The sequence below is a fragment of the Leucopleurus acutus genome (assembly GCF_964270905.1).
Source record: "Leucopleurus acutus genome assembly, chromosome: 13".
In the NCBI taxonomy this organism is placed as follows: domain Eukaryota; kingdom Metazoa; phylum Chordata; class Mammalia; order Artiodactyla; family Delphinidae; genus Leucopleurus; species Leucopleurus acutus.
Genome location: NC_139155.1, coordinates 81667608 through 81690068, shown reverse-complemented (window position 1 = coordinate 81690068; position 22461 = coordinate 81667608). Strand labels below are relative to the sequence as shown.

The 22461-nt window shown below is 42.0% G+C and overlaps 1 protein-coding gene and 1 pseudogene across 2 annotated transcripts in view; both read left to right on the top strand.

The window, feature by feature from the left end:
* Positions 1–332: 332 nt before the first annotated feature.
* Positions 333–672, top strand: LOC309970535 (large ribosomal subunit protein P1-like; annotated as a pseudogene). The gene has a single exon. The product of its transcript is annotated as a large ribosomal subunit protein P1-like (transcript).
* Positions 673–4710: 4038 nt separating this feature from the next.
* TCTN1 (tectonic family member 1) overlaps positions 4711–22461 on the top strand; it is a gene marked incomplete at its 5' end in the record, with an annotated part of 28947 nt that continues 11196 nt past the window's right edge. The window contains 7 exons of the mRNA XM_082853520.1: positions 4711–4930; positions 7754–7874; positions 13912–14042; positions 15390–15541; positions 17075–17162; positions 19274–19383; positions 20818–20838. Coding sequence (XP_082709646.1) covers positions 4711–4930; positions 7754–7874; positions 13912–14042; positions 15390–15541; positions 17075–17162; positions 19274–19383; positions 20818–20838 — 843 coding nt within the window. The remainder of the gene's footprint in view (positions 4931–7753; positions 7875–13911; positions 14043–15389; positions 15542–17074; positions 17163–19273; positions 19384–20817; positions 20839–22461) is intronic.

Sequence of the window (22461 nt, the reverse complement as noted above, 5' to 3'; positions counted from 1 at the left end):
ACTTGATATCACTAATTATTAGAGAAATGCAAATCAAAAACCACAATGAAACATCACTCCACACTCCTCTGGATGTATGTTCTAGAGATCTGTTGCACAACAATGTGAAAACACTTAACACTGCTGACCTGTATACTTAAAAATGATTACGATGGTGTTTAATGGTATGTGGGTTTTTTTACAATAATAATAATAATAAAAGTAATAAAAGAAACACCCCTTTCCTCAGCTGCCACTAAGGTGCTCGGTCCTTCCAAGGAAGCTAAGGCTGCCTTGGGGTGAGGCCCTCACTTCATCTGGTGACGAGCCCCCGCCTAGCACTGGCCCGTACCATGGCCTCCGTCTCAGGGCTCACCTGCATCTACTCGGCCTCTTCCTGCACGACAATAAGGTGATGGTCACCCAGGATAAGATCAATGCCCTCATTAAAGCACTGGTGTAAGTGTTGAACCTTTCTGGCCAGGCTTGTTTGCAAAGGCTTTGGCCAATGTCAACATTGGGAGCCTCATCTGCAGCGTGGGGGCTGGTGGACCTGCCCCAGCAGCTGGTGCTGCCCCAGCATGAGATCCTGCCCCCTCCACCACTGCTGCCGCAGCTGAGAAGAAAATAGAAGCAAAGAAAGAAGAATCTGAAGAGTCCGATGATGACATGGGCTTTGGTCTTTTTGACTAAACATCTTTAGTAACACGGTCAATAAAAAGCTGAGCTCTCGGAGCGGCTGGGCCCGTGAGCCATGGCCGCTGAGCCTGCGCGTCCAGAGCCTGTGCTCCGCAACGGGAGAGGCCACAACAGTGAGAGGCCCGCGTACCGCAAAAAAAAAAAAAAAAAAAAGCTGAGCTCTTAAAAATAAATAATAATAATAAAAGAAACAGACTGTTGATACATGCAATGTGGATAAATCTCAAAGGCATTAGGTTAAGTGAAAGAAGCCAGGCTCAAAAGGCTACATACTGTATGATTCCATCCATGTGACATTCTGGAAAAGGGAAAATCACAGGGACAGAAAATAAGCAGGTCAATGTCTTACAGGGCTGGGACAGTAGGAGGGGCTGACTATAAAGTAGCATGAGGAGAATTTTCTGCGTGGTAAAATTGTTCTGTATCTTGATTATGGTTGTGGTTACATGACTGTATGTGTTAGTTAAAATCATAAAACTGTATACCAAAAAAACTGTACATTGGTGCATGAGAAAACCTGTATATAAAAAACTGTATGCAAAAATTTATACTGTATATAAATTATCCCTCAATAAAACCGACTAAAAAGAAATGTGGAGTAAATGTGGAAAAATGTGAAATCTGAATGATCTCGGTGCAGTGTACAGTGGTCTTTTTTGTACCTTTTATTGTGATTGAAATGTTTCAATCTGAAAAAATTTTTTTTTTTTTTGCGGTACGCGGGCCTCTCACTACTGTGGCCTTTCCCGTTGCGGAGCACAGACTCCGGACACGCAGGCTCAGTGGCCATAGCTCGCGGGCCCAGCTGCTCCGCAGCATGTGGGATCCTCCTGCACCAGGGCACGAACCCGTGTCCCCTCATCGGCATGCGGACTCTCAACCACTGTGCCACCAGGGAAGCCCTTTAAAGTTGTTCTTAAGAAGCCAATTAGTTGGGACTTCCCTGGTGGCACAGTGGTTAAGAATCCCCCTGCCGATACAGGGGACATGGGTTTGAGCCCTGGTCTGGGAGGATCCCAGATGCCGCGGAGCAACCAAGCCCGTGAGCCACAACTACTGAGCCTGTGCTCTAGAGCCTGCGAGCCACAACTACAGAGCCTGCGTGCCACAACTACTGAAGCCCGCGTGCTTAGAGCCAGTGCTCCGCAACAAGGGAAGCCACCGCAACGAGAAGCTGGCGCACCACTGCAATGAAGAGTAGCCCCCGCTCACCACAACTAGAGAAAGCCCGCATGCAGCAACGAAGACCCTAGCGCAGCCAAAAATAAAAGTAAATAAATACATTAATAAATTAATTTTAAAAAAGCTGATTAGTTTATTCAAACTTCAGTATGGTCCAATAATAGGATGAAAGTTTGAAGTTGTCTGGTAAACAAAGAATTGTTTCATTCTTGTCAATGCATGTCTGTGACTGTATTTATTACTTCACTTTCAGAAAAGGTCAAACTAGTAAATTTGAGACCTTTCAAGAATGTGAAGTCTGCTCAAATAGCCCTTCTGCCCCCATAATGTTTCAGAAAACATTTGAAGAACAAGAATAGTATCTGGTGGTTGACTAGGCATGTGGGAAATGCAAGGAGGAGAGAAGCTGGGGATTATTTTCTTCTGGGTGTTGATTTAGAAATGAATTACTCGACAGTTCACTTCAGTCAAAACAATAGAGTCAGTCCTTTCTCCTCACACAGGCTTCATCTCCTGTCGTTCTAAGAAATCCCTTTATAAAGCCTAATGATTCTGCCTCCCTATTTGTAAAATATTTGGCTCGGATGTATAAAGATGGGTGTATATACTTAATCATAGGCAAAACTGCATACTTAGTTTTAGACAGATTAGAAGCCACGACTTTAGCAATAATAATAACAACAATAATAGTCAACTCACCCCAAACCACACCAAAGACCAAGACAGAGGGGTATCACTGCTATATGAAGTCAGACTCAGCTATTTTTCCACCCAGTTACTCCTGTCTTTGGTTTTTCAGGCTCCTCACGTGCGGCAGCTTCCAAGTGCAGAATTCCAAAAAGCTGAAACTGTCTTGATTCCTCCCAACGTTGGCACAGGCTATAAGGAATTGAGAATGCCAATAATCCTAGAGAAACAGATGGACATTTTAGATCACAAACATTAACGCAAATGCTGCAGTTTTGGACAAAATATGGAAATAGATCTTGGCCATTCTTTGTGTCCTTCCATCTTAATGAGGGAATCTGCCAAGGCCGGGGGACAAGGAAGAGAGAAAGGATCCTTTGGGTTGAAAGATGAACAAAAAACCTGGCAGAAAGGAGTCAGCTGTGAAATGAAAAGTTTCAATGTTCCCAAGGTTTGCAAAATGGATCTGAGCTGATGCAGCCCTCATCTTGACTGTATAAAATGTCATAAAATTACTTTTGGGCCACCTACAGAGTGTTTGAGATTGAACCAAAAGGGGTGGTGAGATTATTTCCCAAACCATAAACTCAAAAATGTTAGAACTGACGGTCACTTTATCAAAATTTAATCCAACAGCCTAAAATTTCAAAACAGAAAATAGGACAACACGATTGACAGATACTAAGGTATAGAAAAGAAAGTAGAGGCCTGGAAGTAAAGAGAAGATTGAAAAACAAGTCATCCTGGATTTAGAAGTTGTGAGATGAAGGTTTGGAAAATAATAGTTTTTTTTTTTTAAAGGAAAGCGTTACATACAAGCGTTATTAAAAGTGGTCCAGAATTTCAGGTGGATGTTAAAACAATCCTCTGTAGAAAAGAACTGGAAATATCTGTATTACACATTTGATCCAATTGTATTTTATACATTTTCTCTGGAATGCCATAGGAAGGTGCTAAAGATGTCATTTTGATGATTTAGCTTTGCTGTATAAATTTAATAAACTAGGTATATATACTGTTTTGGCATTCTTCTTTTTTTAATTTTAATTAATTTATTTATTTAGTTTTGGCTGTGCCATGGCTTGTGGGATCTTAGCTCCCCAGGGATGGAACCCAGGCCCCCAGTAGTGAAAGCGCCAAGTCCTAACCACTGGACCAACAGGGAATTCCCTTGGCATTCTTCCAAATTGGAAAAATGTGTTTCCTGAATAATTACCATGATACGTTTAAGTATTTTCACATTCACTTCTGAATTGTAAGGAGATAAAGTATCAAAGATATAGCCAACATACCTGGGCTGGAATACTTCTATAAATATGGCAGCTTAGAACTGAGGGGCTTCCCTGAGTCTTGTGGTCTTCAATTCATTTTGTAGAGTTACAGTAGATTTGCTCTGTTTTTTCCTTTTAACACCTATAAATCATTCTATTTAATTTTTGTCAATTTTTTTTGTCTGTAGAAAAAGTTATTAAGTCTTCATCTGTCCCCCTTATCACAACACAGTGAACAGAAGTTATCTGGCGACTTCCTGGGATACAAGCCCTAGAGGTAGTTACTGTCCCTGTCATACAGATGAGAAAACCGAGGCTCAGAGAGCCTAAGTGGGCTAAAGCAAAAACGGCAAAGAAAGTGTCGACAGGTGTGAGACAGAGAAAATTCAAGGATAGTGATGTGATCTCTGCTCCTTCAAAAAGCCCTATTTAGTAGCTTTAGGAGAGTGGGTCCCCAAATTTCTGTCCCCCCCACTGGTTGCATTAGGACATTTGTTAAAAATATTGATCCTTGGACCCTGCCCTAGGCTTATTGATTCAGAATCCCCTGAGGCGGAACCTGGAAATCCGCATTTTTTAAACAAGTACCGCAGTCCGCTTGGAAACCACATGCGGGATTCACAAGCCCCAGGTGTCCACTGGCTTCACACTGCCCCAGGCCCGCGTTCCACAGTCCCGCCCCTCTCCCCCGCCCCCATCCCCGCCTCTTGTGGCCGGCCCCGCCCCCGCCCTCCGCCCTCCGCCCTCCGCCCGCCTCGCCCAGGCCCCGCCCTCCGCCCCCAGCCTCTCGCGTCCTCTCGCGACCCTTCCCGTGATGCCCCGCACCCAGCCGCCGCGGTTGCCAGATAGCGCGCGGTCCTTGGCTGCTAGCTGCGCGGGTTTCCGCTTGGTGATGGGGCTGCGGGATCTCCCACCGCTCCTGCTCTTGCTCGTGGACTGCTGGGCCTCCGTGAGCGCCCAGGCCGGGGACACCCCGGTGGTGACGACGGAGGCCCTGAGCTCCACGAAGCCAGCCCCGACGACTTTCCGACCTGCTGTATCTCCTAGGCCCCATGAAACCCCCAGAGCTCCCAGGCCCTCCTCCGACCCCAGGCCCACCCCGGTCACGGACGGTGGGTACCAAGTGCCAATTCCTGGGGATCTACAGTGATCCAGACTGCGGGGGGTGGTAGCCCGGGTGAGGATGTAATAATAATGATAGTAAACGTTTATTGACCACTTGTTGTGTGCAGGCATTGCTAAGTGTTTCATAGGCATTAATTCTCTCAACAACCGTTAGAGGTAGATGTTATTGTTCACTGTCAGACAGATGAGAAAACCGAGGCTCAGAGAGCCCAAGTGGGACAATATAAAAAGCTTTGAAAGTACTTGCAGTGGTCTTGGACAACATTAACGCTAAAGGTGATAATGAATGAATACTTGCTTGCAGCTTTGCAGCTGAACACGAAATTAAATCGAAAGTTTGTAGACAGTTGTGGGAATTAAGTGCATAGGATACATTGAACTTTTCACTTATCAAAAAGAGACGCAAAAAGTTTAGTTTACTGAAAGTGACTAGTCAAGGCCCCTGTCTGTTGACTTGAATTATAAGAACCCAGGATTCCTCCTGTGTTGAATTGGAGGTGGGAAGTTATGGGGTGAGGGGTTATATCCACTTCTCAAGATTCATCTTTAGGGATAATTGACATATTTCTCAGAAAGTGATCTACTCCTTGAGTCACACATTTGGTGACTATTTAGTAATCTGATTCGACATGGATGACTTCAGGGGATAGCTGTGACTCCAAGATAGAGTGCAAACTTTTGTGAATATGCATTTTTCTGGGGTGAGAGTTCGTAGCAGTGAGTAGTTTGTCAAAGGGGTTTGTGATCTCAAAAAAATCCCTTTTAAGCCCTCTGACTGTAACTCCAATAGGTATGCAGTATTTTTTATCCCTTCTTAAGAGAAAAAGATCTTTTCTTAAATTGAGTAAGGTTCAGTATTAGTAGATAGAAAAGTCATCATTGGCTGACATTCTGAACTCTAGGACTTCAGTTACTGAACCATTATTTCTCCTTTATAAATTGTGAGTAGTCCTGAGAAAAAGTACAGAGAAATATATTTGCTATTTCAATATTAAAAAAAGCTTTGTTTTATATCAAAACTATTTATTTGATGAATTAGTAGGGAAGTTAAGTGATAAATTGGGACAGAATACAGCAGAGTATTCAATATCTGAAATTCTCTAAGATTTTTTGGACTGAGTTGTCTTTTATCCATGTAAATATTTCATCTGTTAATGCACTTTCTCCCCAAAATGAAGCTGTTCATGAACCATCATTAATAGGTGTTCAGGACTGTTTTTCCAAAATGGGAGGATGAATTTACACTTTCCTTCGTCTTTTTAAAGGGCCTCTGTTTAGACCTGTGCAAGTAATGATAATAAATGACAGCTGGCATTTATTAACTGCTTACTGTGTAGCAGCCCCTGTGCTAAGCATTTCATCTGTGATGTATCTCATTTAATCCTTATAACAACCTTAGGATGTTGGGTTATTCCCATTTTTCATGTTAGTGAATTACGTGCCTGATTTTAGGTCACACCCTGGGTACGTGTTGTAGCAGGAGACTGACTGGGAGTGGAGAACTGGGCAGCCGTTTGCAGAATGGGTTACCGGTGGAAGAGAAGGATGATAACTTTCATCTTGAATGTGAGCTCTGTTCATTAGTACCCTGTAGACGTGAAGAGGCTTGGAAGAGCAGCTGAGTGCTACTTAGACCCTGGGAGTGCTCAACAGATACTTGTTCGCTGATTAAGTATACTCACATGGATAGAGACCTTTTTTTTCCCTAAGTAAAGTTATTAAACACTATTGCTTTGTCCCTAGTAGTCTTATAGCTACCTACTTACAAAGGCGTTAAGTTTTGTAAAACAAATCAACATTAATTTTGAACATATAAGGCAGGGTGCCTCAACACTTCTAAGCACACAGAGGAGTCCTTGACTAGAGGGAAACATTGTAAAATAATTCATAAATGCAAATAAGAATGTTGTATGTATTGGCTACCAACATTTGCTTGAGATCCCTTTTTTAAATTTGTTCATGAAATCCTTTTTCAAAAAAAGAAAAAACATTACAGGTAAGATTGAAGCACTGATCTTATTCCCTCCCTTCCAGCAGTAATTAAACTACCATGAGTTCAGTATTTATCATTCTCATGCTCTGCTATCTCTTTAAAAGTTTTTTGCCCCCCTGTTTGACAGACTAAAATAGGGAATTAAAGATCCAGGTAGTCATCATTAGTAAAAATTAAAATTTGCTAAGTGGGGCTTCCTACCTCTTCCCATGCTTTTATTGTCTGAATTACGAAAGATATTTCTAGGATCCCAAGTACAAAGAACTTGAGCCAGTTTGATTCTTGGCCGATAGCCTGTGAATGTGGGCTCAGCTTCAAAGCTGCAGTTGACATCTGAGGAGAGGAACAAGATAGAGAACCCTGATTCTTGGCAACCTTAAGTGGGCCCTTCCTCTGAATTGGAATCTCTGGAGGAGGGGCTCAGGAGTCTGCAGTGTTAAACTGGTGGTTCTTTTGGTCAGGCAATCGATTTACTGTGCTGGTTCTTAAACCTGTTTTAATTATCAGCATCACCTGGAAAGTTTTTGAAAAACAGGTGTCTGGTTTCATAGTTAGCTTACCAAATCAGAGTCTTTCTAGGTAGAATACAAACAGAACTTTCCAGGTGAGTCAGATGATTATCCACTTTGGGGAAACCTTGGATGGAGGAGTGCTCAAACTGACTTATTTTCACTTCACAAATTTCCCCCAAAGTGCAATAGGAAAAGTAAAATGGACCTTCTGTATGAGATGGATTTTTGGTACCTTGCAGTGGCAGGGGGGCAGTCACTACCTGCTGATTGTGACGCCCTGCACCCCACCTCTCTTGTTTCTGTAGTTGCTGCTCTGTGTGTCTGTGACTTGTTACCAGCACTGTGTGATGTCAACTGCTGTTGTGATCCTGATTGCAGCTCCGTGGATTTCAGTGTCTTTTCTGCCTGCTCAATCCCAGTTGTCATGTAAGTTTGTGACACATGCAGCTTTGATAAAATTGGACCAAGATTATAAAATTTTGGGACAGAAAGTGAAAAATCCCCCAGGCTGAAAAACGCAAACCTGATTTTCTGAATTTTGCATCATTCAGAAGTCATGCTGTCCAAACCAATATGTACAAGAGTGTCTATCCCTTATTTGCATCCAGCCAGATGATAGCTCAGGCAAAAGAGAAGAGAGAGTGTACTTTTTACAAAGGGTATAATGAAATCTCTGTGTTCAGATACTGAATTACGTTTCACTGTGATTTGTAAACAGATAAGGTGTCACATTTTTGTATCTGTGAATTAGTCTCATGTATAGCCTAGGGTGAAAAGTACAGTTTAATTTTACAGCTTTTGTTGTAGACATAATACTTGTAACAAAAAATTAAATAGATAGGAAAGCTTTGTTTATACTTTTCTGATGGACGAATCTACCAGGAATTCTCACAGTTCACATTGTCTAGGAGAATAATGGAAAATGACATTCCCAGTTGATTATAAGGTAAAGAAATAATCTCTTCTGATTTATCTGCTTCTCATAATTCAGATAAAATAGCAGCACTTAGGAGAGGTTAATTTATTCAGGATGGGACCAGTTTATTATTCAGAGATAGCTAATTTACATTTAGTCTTGTATCAAGTTTTAGCGATTGAAACTTGATAGGTTGAATGCTTTTTGGAAGTGTGATGTGTTTTTCCCATGGGAAATTTTATTGCCCAATGGGAAATTGAATCTACTTCTTTTTTTTAAAAAAATTAATTAATTAATTTATTTTTGGCCATGTTGCTGTTTGGCTTTGTTGCTGCGGTGCGGGCTTTCTCTAGTTGCGGTGAGCGGGGGCCACCCCTCGCTGCAGTGCACGGGCCTCTCATTGTTGTGGCTTCTCTTGTTGCGGAGCACAGGCTCCAGGCGCGCGGGCCTCAGCAGCTGTGGCATGTGGACTCAGTAGTTGTGGCTTGCGGGCTCTAGAGCTCAGGCTCAGTAGTTGTGAAGCACAAGCTTAGTTGCTCCACGGCATGTAGGATCCCCCCCGGCCAGGGCTCGAACCCGTGTCCCCTGCATTGGCAGGCAGACTCTCAACCACTGAGCCACCAGGGAAGCCCTGAATCTACTTCTGATATTGTAAAAATGCTTGGAGCATGGGGTGTTGTAGTCAGATTATTTATTTTTATTTTTATTTTTTTTTTTGGTACGTGGGCCTCTCACTGTTGTGGCCTCTCCCGTTGCGGAGCACAAGCTCTGGACGCGCAGGCTCAGTGGCCATGGCGCACAGGCCCAGCCGCTCCGCGGCATGTGGGATCTTCCCGGACCGGGGCACGAACCCGTGTCCCCTGCATCGGCAGGCGGACTCTCAACCACTGCGCCACCAGGGAAACACTAGTCAGATTATCTTTCTGTCTAGCTGGACTATATTGTGGTTCAGTCTTTGTTGAAAATCATTCTGTTTTCCTGTCTTAGTAAGTACCAGGAGCCTGAGAGTGAGGTATCTGCTCCAATTTGAGATCATTATTTAGAATGTAATTGTTTTAAAAAAATTAGATATAGACTATTTAGAATGGAGGTCAGCCAGCTTTTTTCTGTAAAAGGCCACATAATAAATACTTTAAGCTTTGCAGGCCATAATGGTCTCTGCTGCAACTTCTCAACTCTGCCATTGTTGAGCAAAAGCAGCATCGGCAATACGTAAATGAATGGGCATGACTATGTTTCAGTAAAACTTACTTAAAAAATTAGGTGTGGTTTGTGGACCTCATGGTTTAGAAGTTAGAGCTGAATTCGTAGTGCCCTCAGGAGAGGACCTCAGAATTTTTTGAGTTAGTTTTGCTTGTGACTTTCTCCTGAATATGGAGTGTAGAAATACTGAAATCAAAACTAATAGTCCTAATTAGTTGTGTGTTCTTGTTATGTAGATTCCAACTCATAAAAAGTTTATTTACATTTGCTGAACTGTCATCAGCTAGTCCTATTGTCCAATAACTTGTAAATTTATTGTTAAGATTATTGGATTAATGTCTGTTTTCCTCATTAGATGTAAGCTTCTTGAGAGTAAGAATTATCTTTTATATACCATTTACCAGTAGTACCTAGCACAGCTCCTGCCACATAGTTGGCCCTCATTAAAAATGAGTTAAGGGCTTCCCTGGTGGCGCAGTGGTTGAGAGTCCGCCTGCCGATGCAGGGGACACGGGTTCGTACCCCGGTCCAGGAAGATCCCACATGCCGCAGAGCGGCTGGGCCCATGAGCCATGGCCGCTGAGCCTGTGCATCTGGAGCCTGTGCTCCGCAACGGGAGAGGCCACAACAGTGAGAGGCCCGCATACCGCAAAAAAAAAAAAAAATGAGTTAAATGGATGAATGAATTTCTCCCCTCCACCCCTAACTGACCCTCAAGTATCCCCTTTTGACTTTCTCTACCCAGGCAGAAATCCAGGCCAGAAACCTGGAGGCTACCCTGACTCCTGTCTCTTCCTTGCCTTCTCACATCTAAAGCCGTCTTTCACATCTCACCATGCCTTTCCTGAGCCCTCCTGTGTGCCAGTACCAGGGATTTAAAGATGAGTTAGACATGGTCTTGCCTTCAAAGAGCTCATGAATAAGGGAGACAGATGAGTGGATGGCAGTTTCTGCCCCAGACACTAGGAGAACTCAGAGGAGTGGCATCTAACCCAGAGAGTGGGAGTAGGGAGGTCTTTCTAGAAAATAACTGAGCTGGGTTCTGAAGAACAAGTAGAAGTTGGCCAGCGCGGAATCAGGAAGGGCATTCCAGGCCGAGGGAGCTGCATAGGGGTGAAGGAATACAGCCTGTTGCCTTAACTGCAGGTAACTCAGCATGGCTAGGGAAGGGTGGAGCCAGAGGAGTGTGGGGAATGGCAGGGGTCAAATTCTGAGGGGCTTTGTGTGTATGCTGAGGGGTTTGGATTTTTCCTGAATTCTTCAGGGGGCCGGGAAGTGAGGTGATTAGATTCCCAACTTAATAAATTTAGCAGCAGCATGGACAGTAGATCACAGGGTCCAGGCCTGGTAACAGGGAACCAAGTAGGAAGCTATTGCAGATGAGGATTAATAGGTGCCCTCTCTTTTACCCCTGAAGGTTGTGATAGTGGGACTAAAGAGAAATGTACGGATGTGATACTGATTCACTGCACAGGATTGGAGAGCTGCCTGACTCGAAGGGGAGGGGTGAAGAGTCCCATTCTACTGAGTTGTCTTTTACGATTGCCCTCATATTTATCCATTCCTACTTTCTTCCACTTCATAAGCTCACGCCTCAACTTATCACTCACTTGCTAAAGAACCTTCAAAAACTCTCATTACCTACAGAATCCATAACCTGGATTCATATCCATCCCAGCCTCTTTCAGATCTTATTTCCTACTAACCCCATTTGGTATCCACCATCCAGCCCACCTTTGGTACTCTGTTTTCCAAATACCATCAGTACATTACCCATCCTTGGCCAATGTCATTCTTGTACTTGGATTAGTGTCCCATTCCCTTTCTGTCTGATTCCTACTCATCCTTTAAGGCCCAGTAGGACTCGTAGATTTTTCAGTGCTGGATCTTTTCTTATTAATACTACTCACGGTTTTTCAAAAATATTCTTTATGCCTACAATAACAACTGATATACCATTAGAACTATACAGAGCATTTGGAAAAGAGGCCAGTTACAAAATAAATCAATACCCCATCAATAAACATTCAAAAAATATAATGGAAATGGATTCTATTCATAACACCAATAGAAATTTAACATAGTTAGAATTAAACTTAACTATTCAGAATTTTTGTGAAGAAAAACTTCAAAATATAGTGAGACATAAAACATTTGAATAACTGGAGAGATACGGTCTGTGTAGTGGGATGGGAAGAATCATTACTTATACATTTCAATTTATTATAATGTAATTCTAGTCAGATGGGAGAGGGATAATGTGTCAAAATGATTCTAAAATTTATCTGGAAGAATAAACAGAACAGCCAAGACGTTATTGAATAAGAAGAGCAAACTTCTAGGTTTAAAACAGTTGTAACACTATAATAATGAAAATAATGTGTATTAATTCAAGACAGATTAGTAGGTCATTGGAAGAGAATAGAAAGGCCAAAAATCAGTTGTGTGTACTGATTTTACACCAGCTCACTTTTTAAAAAAGTATTATGTTTTTTTCTACTTATGTATTTAATATAAATATGGTATTTCATCTCTGTGGAGTAAAGGTTGGATCATGATGTAGGATTTACATCCTAAATGATGTAGGATGATTATTTAAAAACAAAAAACATTAGGTTCCTGCTTCATAGCATTACATCGAAGTAAATTACCAAGAGATAGAAACGTTAAAAAAAATTAATGAGCAAATGAAAAATATAGGTGAACATTTATTAATCTTGGGTTAGGGAATGTCTTTTAAGCATAAACCCAAAGGCAAACTATAAAAGAAAAGATTGACAACTTCATTATTTTTAAAAAAAATCAGGTACTTCCCTGGTGGCACAGTGGATAAGAATCCGCCTGCCAATGCAGGGGACACAGTTCAATCCCTGGTCCAGGAAGATCCCACATGCCACGGAACAGCTAAGCCCTTGCGCCACAACTACTGAGCCTGCACTCTAGAGCCCGCGAGCCACAACTACTGAGCCTGCGTGCTGCAACTACTGAAGCCCACGCACCTAGAGCCCATGCTCGGCAACAAGAGAAGCCACTGCAATGAGAAGCCCGTGCACCGCAACGAAGGGTAGCCCCTGCTCACCACAAGTAGAGAAAGCCCACATGCAGCAACGAAGACCCAACGCAGCCAAAAAAAAAAAAATATATATATATATATATATATATATATATATGGGTTATTATAAGTCAATGAGAAGACAAACATTCTAATAAAAAATGGTCAACTTACTGAAGAATAAATACCAGTAAGCAGAAACTATATGGAAAAACATTTAACCTCACTAGTAAAAGAGAAAATTCAAATTTAAACAATGAGATAACAGGCTTTTGCCCATGAAATTGGCAAAGGGTAAAAACTGAATGATAATATCCAATCTTGGCAAGAGTACAGGAAATATGCGCTCTTATTATTACAGTGTTGGTAAGGATGCATCTTGCCTTTCTGGAAGGTGATTTGGCAGTATGTCCCAGAAGCCTTAAATTACGCGTACCTACCTTTTGACCCAGCAATTCCACTTCAGGAGATATGGCCTAAGGAAATAAATGGCGATATTAATAAAAATGTATGTACAAGGATGTCATTATAGCATTATATATAATCGGGGAAAATTAGAAACAGCCTAGATCAACAGTAGAGGATTGGTTAAAAAAATTGGGAGTATCTTAATAAATTGGTATAAATGAAGCTATTTAGTATAATAATACAAAAACATATTTGATATGGGAAATATTGGGCACTATATATTAAGTGAAAAAAAGCCTTAAAGCAGTATGTAATATCTCATTTTTGTTATATCTCTATGCCATATCTGTATCAGTATCAAATAGATTAGGGTTTGTTAAGTCTGGGATTGGTTGAAGACTTATCTATACTGTAACTTCTAAGCCCCGAAACTTCCAGATGACGTTACATTTTCTCATTCTCACAATCCTTTGTGAAGACAGCTTTATTCTAAAGATTAGGAATTTTGGATCCATTCTGAGTACTTATAAACAATCTGAAGTTCTGCAAAATTTTATGTAATTGATTCTGTCAGAGTTTGCAAGGTTCATTTACATCAAAATTATACTCTGATCTATATTCCATACTTGACAAGATTTTCTTAAAGGTGATTCTAGTTGTCTTCATATTTTCACTGTTAGAGGAAGAAGTTTAAAATGCCAAACAATTTAACACTGAATAAACTAAATAAAAGTGGATTCAATTCTAACATCGCACTTTCATAAATATCCTCCATGTAGTTGTTAACATAGTATAGTGCAAGCATCTGACAGTTTTAAAATAATCTTGCTAAGATTGTGTGCATTTGCCTTAAAACTTTGTCTTATTATTTTTTTAATTTTCAGGGGTGATAGTCAGTTTTGTAGTCAAAAAGCAGCCATCTATTCATTGAATTTTACAGCAGACCCACCTCAGAGAGTATTTAAACTTGTTGACCAAATCAATCCATCTATTTTCTGCATTCACATTACAAACTGTAAGTATTTGATGGTGATATACTTTGTGAAACTCTGAAAATTTTTTTCTTTTAAAAATTCTTTTATGGAAAAATGTCCCATTGTTAGATTTAAAACAGTTATTCTGTGGTTTGGCTAGAGTTTATCTTGAGGCCATTCCACAGACAACTGCAAGTAACTTTATAAACCTGTGGCCATGCACGTTTTCTTTAATTGTGCTTGTGTAGTTATCTTTTGAAATCTCATACTTTATTTCAAAGGTGTTTATAATATGTAGACATGCATAGGAATCTAGATTTATTTAGGTGTGTGTGTGTGTGTGTGTATGTATGTGTGTGTGTGTGTTTTACTTTATTTCCTCCTGATTTAATAGTTGAGAATCAGGTTCAGCTTTGGTTTCAGGTTCCTTTTTTCTCTTTTATTTTTACTAAGAATATTTGCATGAAAACAGGATCTTTATTTTTTTATTTCTTTATTTTTTTTTTGCGGTATGCAGGCCTCTCACTGTTGTGGCCTCTCCCGTTGCGGAGCACAGGCTCCGGACACGCAGGCTCAGCGGCCATGGCTCACAGGCCCAGCCGCTCTGCGGCATGTGGGATCTTCCTGGACCGGGGCACGAACCCGCGTCCCCTGCATTGGCAGGCGGACTCTCGACCACTGCGCCACCAGGGAAGCCCCAGGATCTTTATTTTTATCTGAGCATTTAGCTCAGTTAGGTGTCTAGTTCCAAAGTACATGTGAGTGTAAAATGTTATCAAGATATCAAAGATCAGAGACACATTTATGGTTTTATCTAACTTTATCGTCTTTTCAGAGTGTCTTTATATTTTGTTCCTTTGCACCTGAACATTTAGGCGATTGCTCTGTGATTTGTAATCTGAGGTAATGACTGGTCAGTCATTGTCATGTTCTCTGACATAACAGGCCCAGTGAACAGACCAGCCTGTTCCCTCCTCCTCCCACCTCTCATGTACAGGGCACATTATCCTCCTGGGCTTTGGAGGTGGCTGTGTGAGGGTAGAAACAGGGTCTTTCATTCCCATAGCCATCTGGAGAGAGTTGTCCCTTAGAGGTTTATGCAGCAGATGCCTCAGTCCATGGGCCAGAGAAAGAGATTGATTATTATTGGTTTCTCTTGTGCTCTTTACCTGTAGGCTTTAGAAACCATTGCTTCCACAATAGAGAAAGACCCTATTTATTTAATAAGATTCAAGAAATCTTGGGGAAAGTGAATATAAAAAGAGACACTTTAGTGTCTTCACATCAACCTTAATGCTACTGAAAGTTGTTTCCAAAATACTACATATGTTATATATACTATACATGTTATGTTTTATACTGATCTAAAATGTTTTTTCTAAAAACAGATAAACCTGCATTATCCTTTATTAATCCGGAAGTGCCTGATGAAAGCAATTTTGATAAATTGATGAAAACATTGGATGGTTTTTCAACGAATGCAGAATCAGATGTTTCCTTGACAACCAAACCGGATGCTCCAAATACTGCAAAATATGAGGTGAGCCAGGAACTTAAGTCCACTCATCCCGTCACAAATATCTTGTCTTTGTAAGTTAACTTTTCAGTTTGTTCCCAGTAAACGGGCTTTCCTGAGACACAGAATTCATATTATAAACTAAAAAACTTAATGTGCGTGCTTATAGATCAAAGATCATGAAAATTAAACTTGAGTAGTTGAATTCTAACATAGGGTTTTGAGGCATTTATTCTGTGGTAAGCTTGCATTTGTCTCTGCAGAATTTTTTCTTTTCCACCTCAAAAGATACAGCAAAGTGCTTTTTTCTTTGCAAAAAAAAAAAAAAAATTTGCAAAGATGCAAATTTTATGCATCTTCCTGTGTCACTATAAAAGTTACCACTGCTTGAGAATTTCCCATGTGCCAGGCACTGTGCAGAGCTTTTCAGACATAATTGCACACAGCCCTGGGAAGGATATGTCATTGTCTCCATTTAAGTGATGAGGAAAACATAGGTATAGGAAGGAACTAGTGTTGGAGCTATATTTTACTGGTACAAAGTATTCCTTCCATGGATGTGTCGTTATTTATTATTGAGTCATTCCACTATTTACCAGACATTCGTTTCTAGTTTTTGCTATTGTAAATAATCCACAATAAACATTCCTATAGGTACATATATATATATATATATATATATATATATATATTTTTTTTTTTTTTTTTTTTGGCTGTGTTGGGTCCGTTGCTGTGCACGGGCTTTCTCTAGTTGCGGCAAGTGGGGGCTACTCTTCATCGCGGCGCGCAGGCTTCTCATTGCGGTAGCTTTTCTTGTTGCAGAGCATGGGCTCTAGGCACGTGGGCTTCAGTAGTTGTGGCCCGCAAGCTCAGTAGTTGGGGCTCACGGCCCTGGAGTGTGCGGGCTTCAGTAGATGGGGCACATGGGCTCAGTAGTTGTGGCTCTTGGGCTCTAGAGTGCAGGTTCAGCAGTTGTAGCACACGGGCTTAGTTGCTCCGTGGCATGTGGGATCTTCCTGGACCATGGATCAAACCCGTGTCCCCGCATTGGCAGGTGGATTCTTAACCATTGCACCACCAGGGAAGTCCCTAAATACATATATTTTTGTCTGATTAAACCTTAGGATATGTTCCTATAAACGGGTTAACTTGGTCAAAATGAATGGGAATTTAAAATACCGATACCAGATTGCTCTCCAGAAAGATTGCAGGAATTTATACTCCCAGCTCTGGTGAAGGACAGGGCTTGTTTCCCCCTTGCTGGCACCTGTGTCAGCTTCCTACATACCCTTCCAGTGGAATAGAAATAAAATTGCCTAGAATAAAAAAGCCTGCAAATGCAGTAACATGCGTACACAGAAACACACATCCTTAAAAGGAAAAGGGTGGGACAGCTAGCTAGAGGTAAGCTCCCTGCGGACAAGGACCACATCTGTTTTTTAATCACCCCTGTGTTCCTGATGCCTGCAGTGCTGCCTGTCACATAGTAGGTGTGCAGTAAGTGTTGAAGGAACACCTTAGTTGCACCATGACAGCTGTTTGTTGTTCTGTTTGCAGTATGGGGTTCATCTGCAGACTTCACATTCATTTCTGAGATTTCCTTCTCCCCTTACATCATCTCTGTGCACCGATAATAACCCTGCAGGTAAGAGAGTGGGCACTTTTCTTCCTCTCTGCAAACAGAGTTTGTTCTTAGTTTATAGTAGTCATAATTAAACCGACTTCGTAAGTAGAAACAGAGAGTCTTAGAGTTGAAAGAGGCCTCAAAGGTTGAATAGTTCAGTTTCCCACCCAGTGCCAGAATCTTTTCTACAACATGCAGTCACTGTTTGAGCACTTGCAATGATGGGGAACTCACTACCTGTAACCAGCCCATTAAGTTGTTTAACTCTTCCAGTTGTTGGAAAGTTCTTTTTTTAAAAAAATATTTATTTATTTGGCTGCAGCAGGTCTTAGTTGCAGCATGCAGGATCTTTTAGTTGCAGCATGTGGGATCTAGTTCCCTGACGGATCGAACCCGGGCCCCCCTGCATTGGGAGCATGAAGTCTTATCCACAGGACCACCAAGGAGGTCCCTGTTGGAAAGTTCTTTCCTCGCGGGAGCTAAAGTTTGTCAGTAGTTAACACTGATTAACTGTATGCTGGGTATTGTGTTAAGTGCTTGCATGTGTTTTTCCATGTGATCCTTAACAATGATCCTCTAAGGGAGGGTTGTTTTCATTCTTTAGATGAGGAAACTGAGAAACGTTCAGTTTCTTACTCAGGCGGTGGTGGAGCAGGGATACAACCCATGCAGCTGCCTCCCATGGGTCCTGCTTCTCCTTCAGGAGCATCATAGACTCCATGGAGTAACCCTCTTGGCAGTGGAAGGCAATAGGCCTGGCTCTCCAGTCCTTAGCCAGCCTCACTATGCAGAAACCTGCTAAGCCATGGATGATAGTATGTGGCCTAATGAAGCAACACTTGCTACACGAAGGAAAATGTGTTCTATTGAATAGATGCTTAACCTTGCTCACACAAAGGAACAGTGTAAATTAAAACGAAACTGAGGGACTTCCCTGGTGGCGCAGTATTTAAGAATCTGCCTGCCAATGCAGGGAACATGGGTGTGAGCCCTGGTCCGGGAAGATCCCACATGCTGTGGAGCAACTAAGCCCGTGCACCACAACTGCTGAGCCTGCGCTCTAGAGCCCATGAGCCACAACTACTGAGCCCGTGTGCCACAACTACTGAGGCCCGTGTGCCTAGAGCCTGTGCTCTGCAACAAGAGAAGCCACCACAATGAGAAACCTGTGCACCTCACGAAGAGTAGCCCCTGCTCGCCGCAACTAGAGAAAGCCTGCAGGCAGCAACGAAGACCCAATGCAGCCAAAAAAATTAATGAGAAAAAAAAAACACAACGAAACTGAGATACTGTTTCCACCTAATAGATTGGCAAAGCGTAAAGAAATTTAAGTCTGTGGATAAGTAGGCACTTGTCTATATTGCTGGTGGGACTAAAAATTGGTAAGGCCTCTGTGAAGAGCACTTTGGTATTATGTATCAATATTGCAAATGAATATGCCCTTTGACCTAGCTTTTCTACTTATAGGAGTTGGTCCTACAGAAACTCTGGCCCACATGCAAAACAATAGATTGCAGCATTATTATAGCAAAGCTGGAGACAGCTTCCATTAGTGGGGAACTGGTTGAATAAATTATGGCATGTCTATAATAGAATACTAATTCTCCCTAAAAAGAGTAGGAGGAAGCTCTTTATGTACTGAGATAGACTGAACTCCAAGATACATTGTTCAGTGAAAAAAACAAAGGGCAGAATATATATTGTGAGTTTGTTTCCAAAAGGGGAAAGAAATACTAAAAAAAAAAATTTATACACACACACATACATATACATATATATACATACATACATATATATACACATGCGTTTATTTGCGTAGGATATTTCCAGAAAGATACACAAGAAACTTCATGCTGACTGTCTCTGGGGAAGGGAACTGGTGGTTGCTGGGGGACAAGGGTTGGGGGGAGACTTCTCTCAATATCTATTTGTGCCTTTTGAATTTTGAATCATGTGAATGTATTATGTATTTGAAAAATATTTTTTTAAACCCTATATTAAGCATATTATGTCTGTGTCGTAACTTTGCAGTTTTACTTAGATTACAATTTTTTAGTTACTGTTGGACAGTTAAAATTTTTCTTGTTTTAAAAATTTTTTTCCCTTTCCCTTGGGAATGCTACGATTTCCAGCATTTCTGGTTAACCAAGCTGTTAAGTGCACCAGAAGGATAAATTTGGAACAGTGTACAGAAATTGAAACCCTGAGCCTGGCTTATTACAGCAGCCCTAAAATTTTGAGGGTAAGAATTATTTTGAAGTGAAACTTGATTCATTGGGTTTATTTTCTGTTCTTTGTACCCTTTTAAAATATAAGTAGAGCATCATTTCAATACATGATTGACACTCAGAATTTTTCTTCTCCAGTTCTTTGGTATACTGATACCAAAGATATTGAAATAATCACTTAAAATAATTTTTATTTTTATATAGTTAGCTCATATTTTGCTTCCTTTTTTTTGATTTCATTCATTTTGATGGTAACCAATAGTCTGTCTCCTGAATTAAAAAGACCTTTATTAATAACCAAAACCTTTAGAATTATAAAAACATCTTAATGTCTGTCACGGGAATGATCATGTTAGCACCACAAAGTTATCTTTCTGGTTGGCAGATGAAATAAGCACCCAGGAAAGGACAGGAAATATGTTTGCTGGAGAAGAAGAGGCCCCTGTGTGAAGAGGCCCCTTCTTCCTGGTTACGGTGACTGAAGCCTGAACTGAATAGATGAGAGGCCACTGGCCTGCTTGGTGGGTGATGTGAAGGGCTGCAAGGGGAGAAGACATTTTTCAGTGATTTAAAACTATATGATTATTTTGAAAACCCCCTTCCCCTTCTGATTTCTGGAGTGTGGTGACGGGGGCGTCCATGGCACCTGTATTCATCTGGGCTTCAGTTTTCAGAATCAGGTTGAATCTTTCCTCTCCCTGCCCTTTCCCTCTCCCTCTCTCCTCAAAGTCAGCTATCTATGCCTGTGAATTCTTCCAATTCGTGTGACTTCTCACAGTTGTCCTGGAAGCATTCCCTCAGGCGTGCAGGCACAGTTCTTTTTCAGCTTAGCTCCCCCGCCCCACGTCCACTCATCCCTCTCCCCAAAGCTCCCATTAGCCTAATAGGGCATCTTGGGGTTAGAGAAGTGGGGTTGGCAGCGTGGGGACAAGAATGAAGGGAGGTGGAGCCCTTTAGGAAAAGAGTTCCAGCGGTTCTGGGGAGGCAGGAGCCTGGCCCCGAGGGGGCTCGGGCTACAGGCAGGAAGGCCACTTAGGAGACTGGACATTGCCTGGGCAGGCAGTGGTGTCCTTCCGATGAGGACAGGCGCAGCGCAAGTGACCAGGAGGATGGGAGCCATGTCTTCCCTACAGTGTTATGTCACTGATGACCATATGGAAAATACTGCACAATTACACTGAAGTGTGGAGGCTTCCTGAGACTAGCTCTGTTGGGCTGGTCTCCTGAGCTTCCATTCAGAAGGAAATGAATATAGAAGGGAAATGTAAAGTTATTATAACACAGATACAAAAAATATATAGGTGGCAAGTCTTGATTAAGGAAATTCTGTTTTCCTCTTTGAGAAGTCTTTAATAAGATGAATGTGCCCTTTAACCCACGGTCTGAAAAAGCAATAAAAATGCTTCTTTTTGTTGTACTTAACAAAATTTGTTGTTCTTTTTATCTAGGTGCCTGGTTCAGGAACAAAGGTAAGAGTACTTCGTAATGGAATTATTGTCTTACTTCGGAGCGTTTGAAATGAATACACTTATGGTCAGAAGGGTACCTTACTGCCAATAACAAAAACATTTGCCAAAAAGCAAGCAGAAATGAAATAGGGAAACTCCTTAGTAGACCATCCTTTTGCTATCACAAAAGGGTCAGATTTTCAAATTCCTTAGTTTTTGTAGTGCACACTTGTTCATGTTTAAATGACGTAGCTGTCTTGACTGACAATGGGTGTGATTGGCTTCTGTGATTTCAGGGCATCCCTTGATATCTTCTTGGCCTCTTGTCAAGAGAGCTGGCTAGCTCCCAGGATTCTGCCTGTCCAGTGTAGAAGATAGAAAGAAACCTTTTGCCCAGTGAATGTACACACCTGTGTAGGAGGTGCGCACTCTCAGTGTAGCTTCCAGTGTTGAGTTGCAGGTAGGTTCTATTCAAAGCCTTATGGCCCCAGCTCAGGGGCCCTATAGAGCTGTGGTCAGGAGGCCACGGTCTCTTTGCAGATATGTCAGAGAGAAGTATGGTGGATCTACCTCTTACTCTTGGGGCTGCACCCTGTGCCTGCCTGTGAATACAGTCCCCAAGGAGGCCAAGGCAGTGGCCTTGTCGTAGTCTCCCAGAGCCTGTGGAATTGGTTGCCCTTGGTTCAAAAGTCAGCTTTGCTGTTGTTTTCTTGTGTGACATATGCCTCAGTCTCCCCAGTTGCAAGTGGATAGTAGGTCTCTGCTCCAGAGGCTTGATGTGAGGCTCGAGGGAGAATGCACATAATGTAAGACTTGGTGCTTGGTGCAGCAGCTAGCACGCAGGAAGCACTGCGGACAGCAGTACCCACTGTGACTGATTTCATTACGTCTCTGGACACAAACGTGTTTGAGGTAGACATTTGGAAAGGAATGGTTGTGTGACTTTGGACTTCACAATACTGTGTGTGGGCCTGGATTTCCTCATCTGTGAAGGTGCTTTCAAACTTATTTCAGTTATAGTGCTTCTTCAAGTGAAAGAAGGGAGAGCCTTCCCTAGTGTGTAACATGGATTGAATCCAAAGCCCCTAGTTGGGGCTTCCCTGGTGGTGCAGTGGTTAAGAATCCGCCTGCCAATGCAGGGGACACGGGTTCGAGCCCTGGTCCGGGGAGATCTCACGTGCCGTGGAGCAACTAAGCCTGTGCACCACAACTATTGAGCCTGCACTCTAGAGCCTGTGAGCCACGACTACTGAGCCTGCATGCTGCAACTATGGAAGCCCACGTGCCTAGAGCCCGTGCTCCACAACAAGAGCAGCCACTGCAGTGAGAAGCCCGTGCACCGCAACAAAGAGTAGCCCCCGCTCGGCGCAACTAGAGAAAGCCCACGCACAGCAATGAAGACCCAGTGCAGCCAAAAACAAATAAATAAAAATAAATTGATTAATTTTTTAAAAAACCCAAAAAACAAAGCGCCTAGTTGGAGCAGGGGTGGGGTCCGAAGCCCTTTACCTGCCTGACCTCCCCATCTTTCTCCTTTTTTGGTCCCTGTGAGGAACCCTACAGCTCCCAGGGACCCAGTTTGAAAGTCATATAACAGACTAGCTCTCAAATACTTCCAGCCACTAAAAAGTGCCTTTATTATAG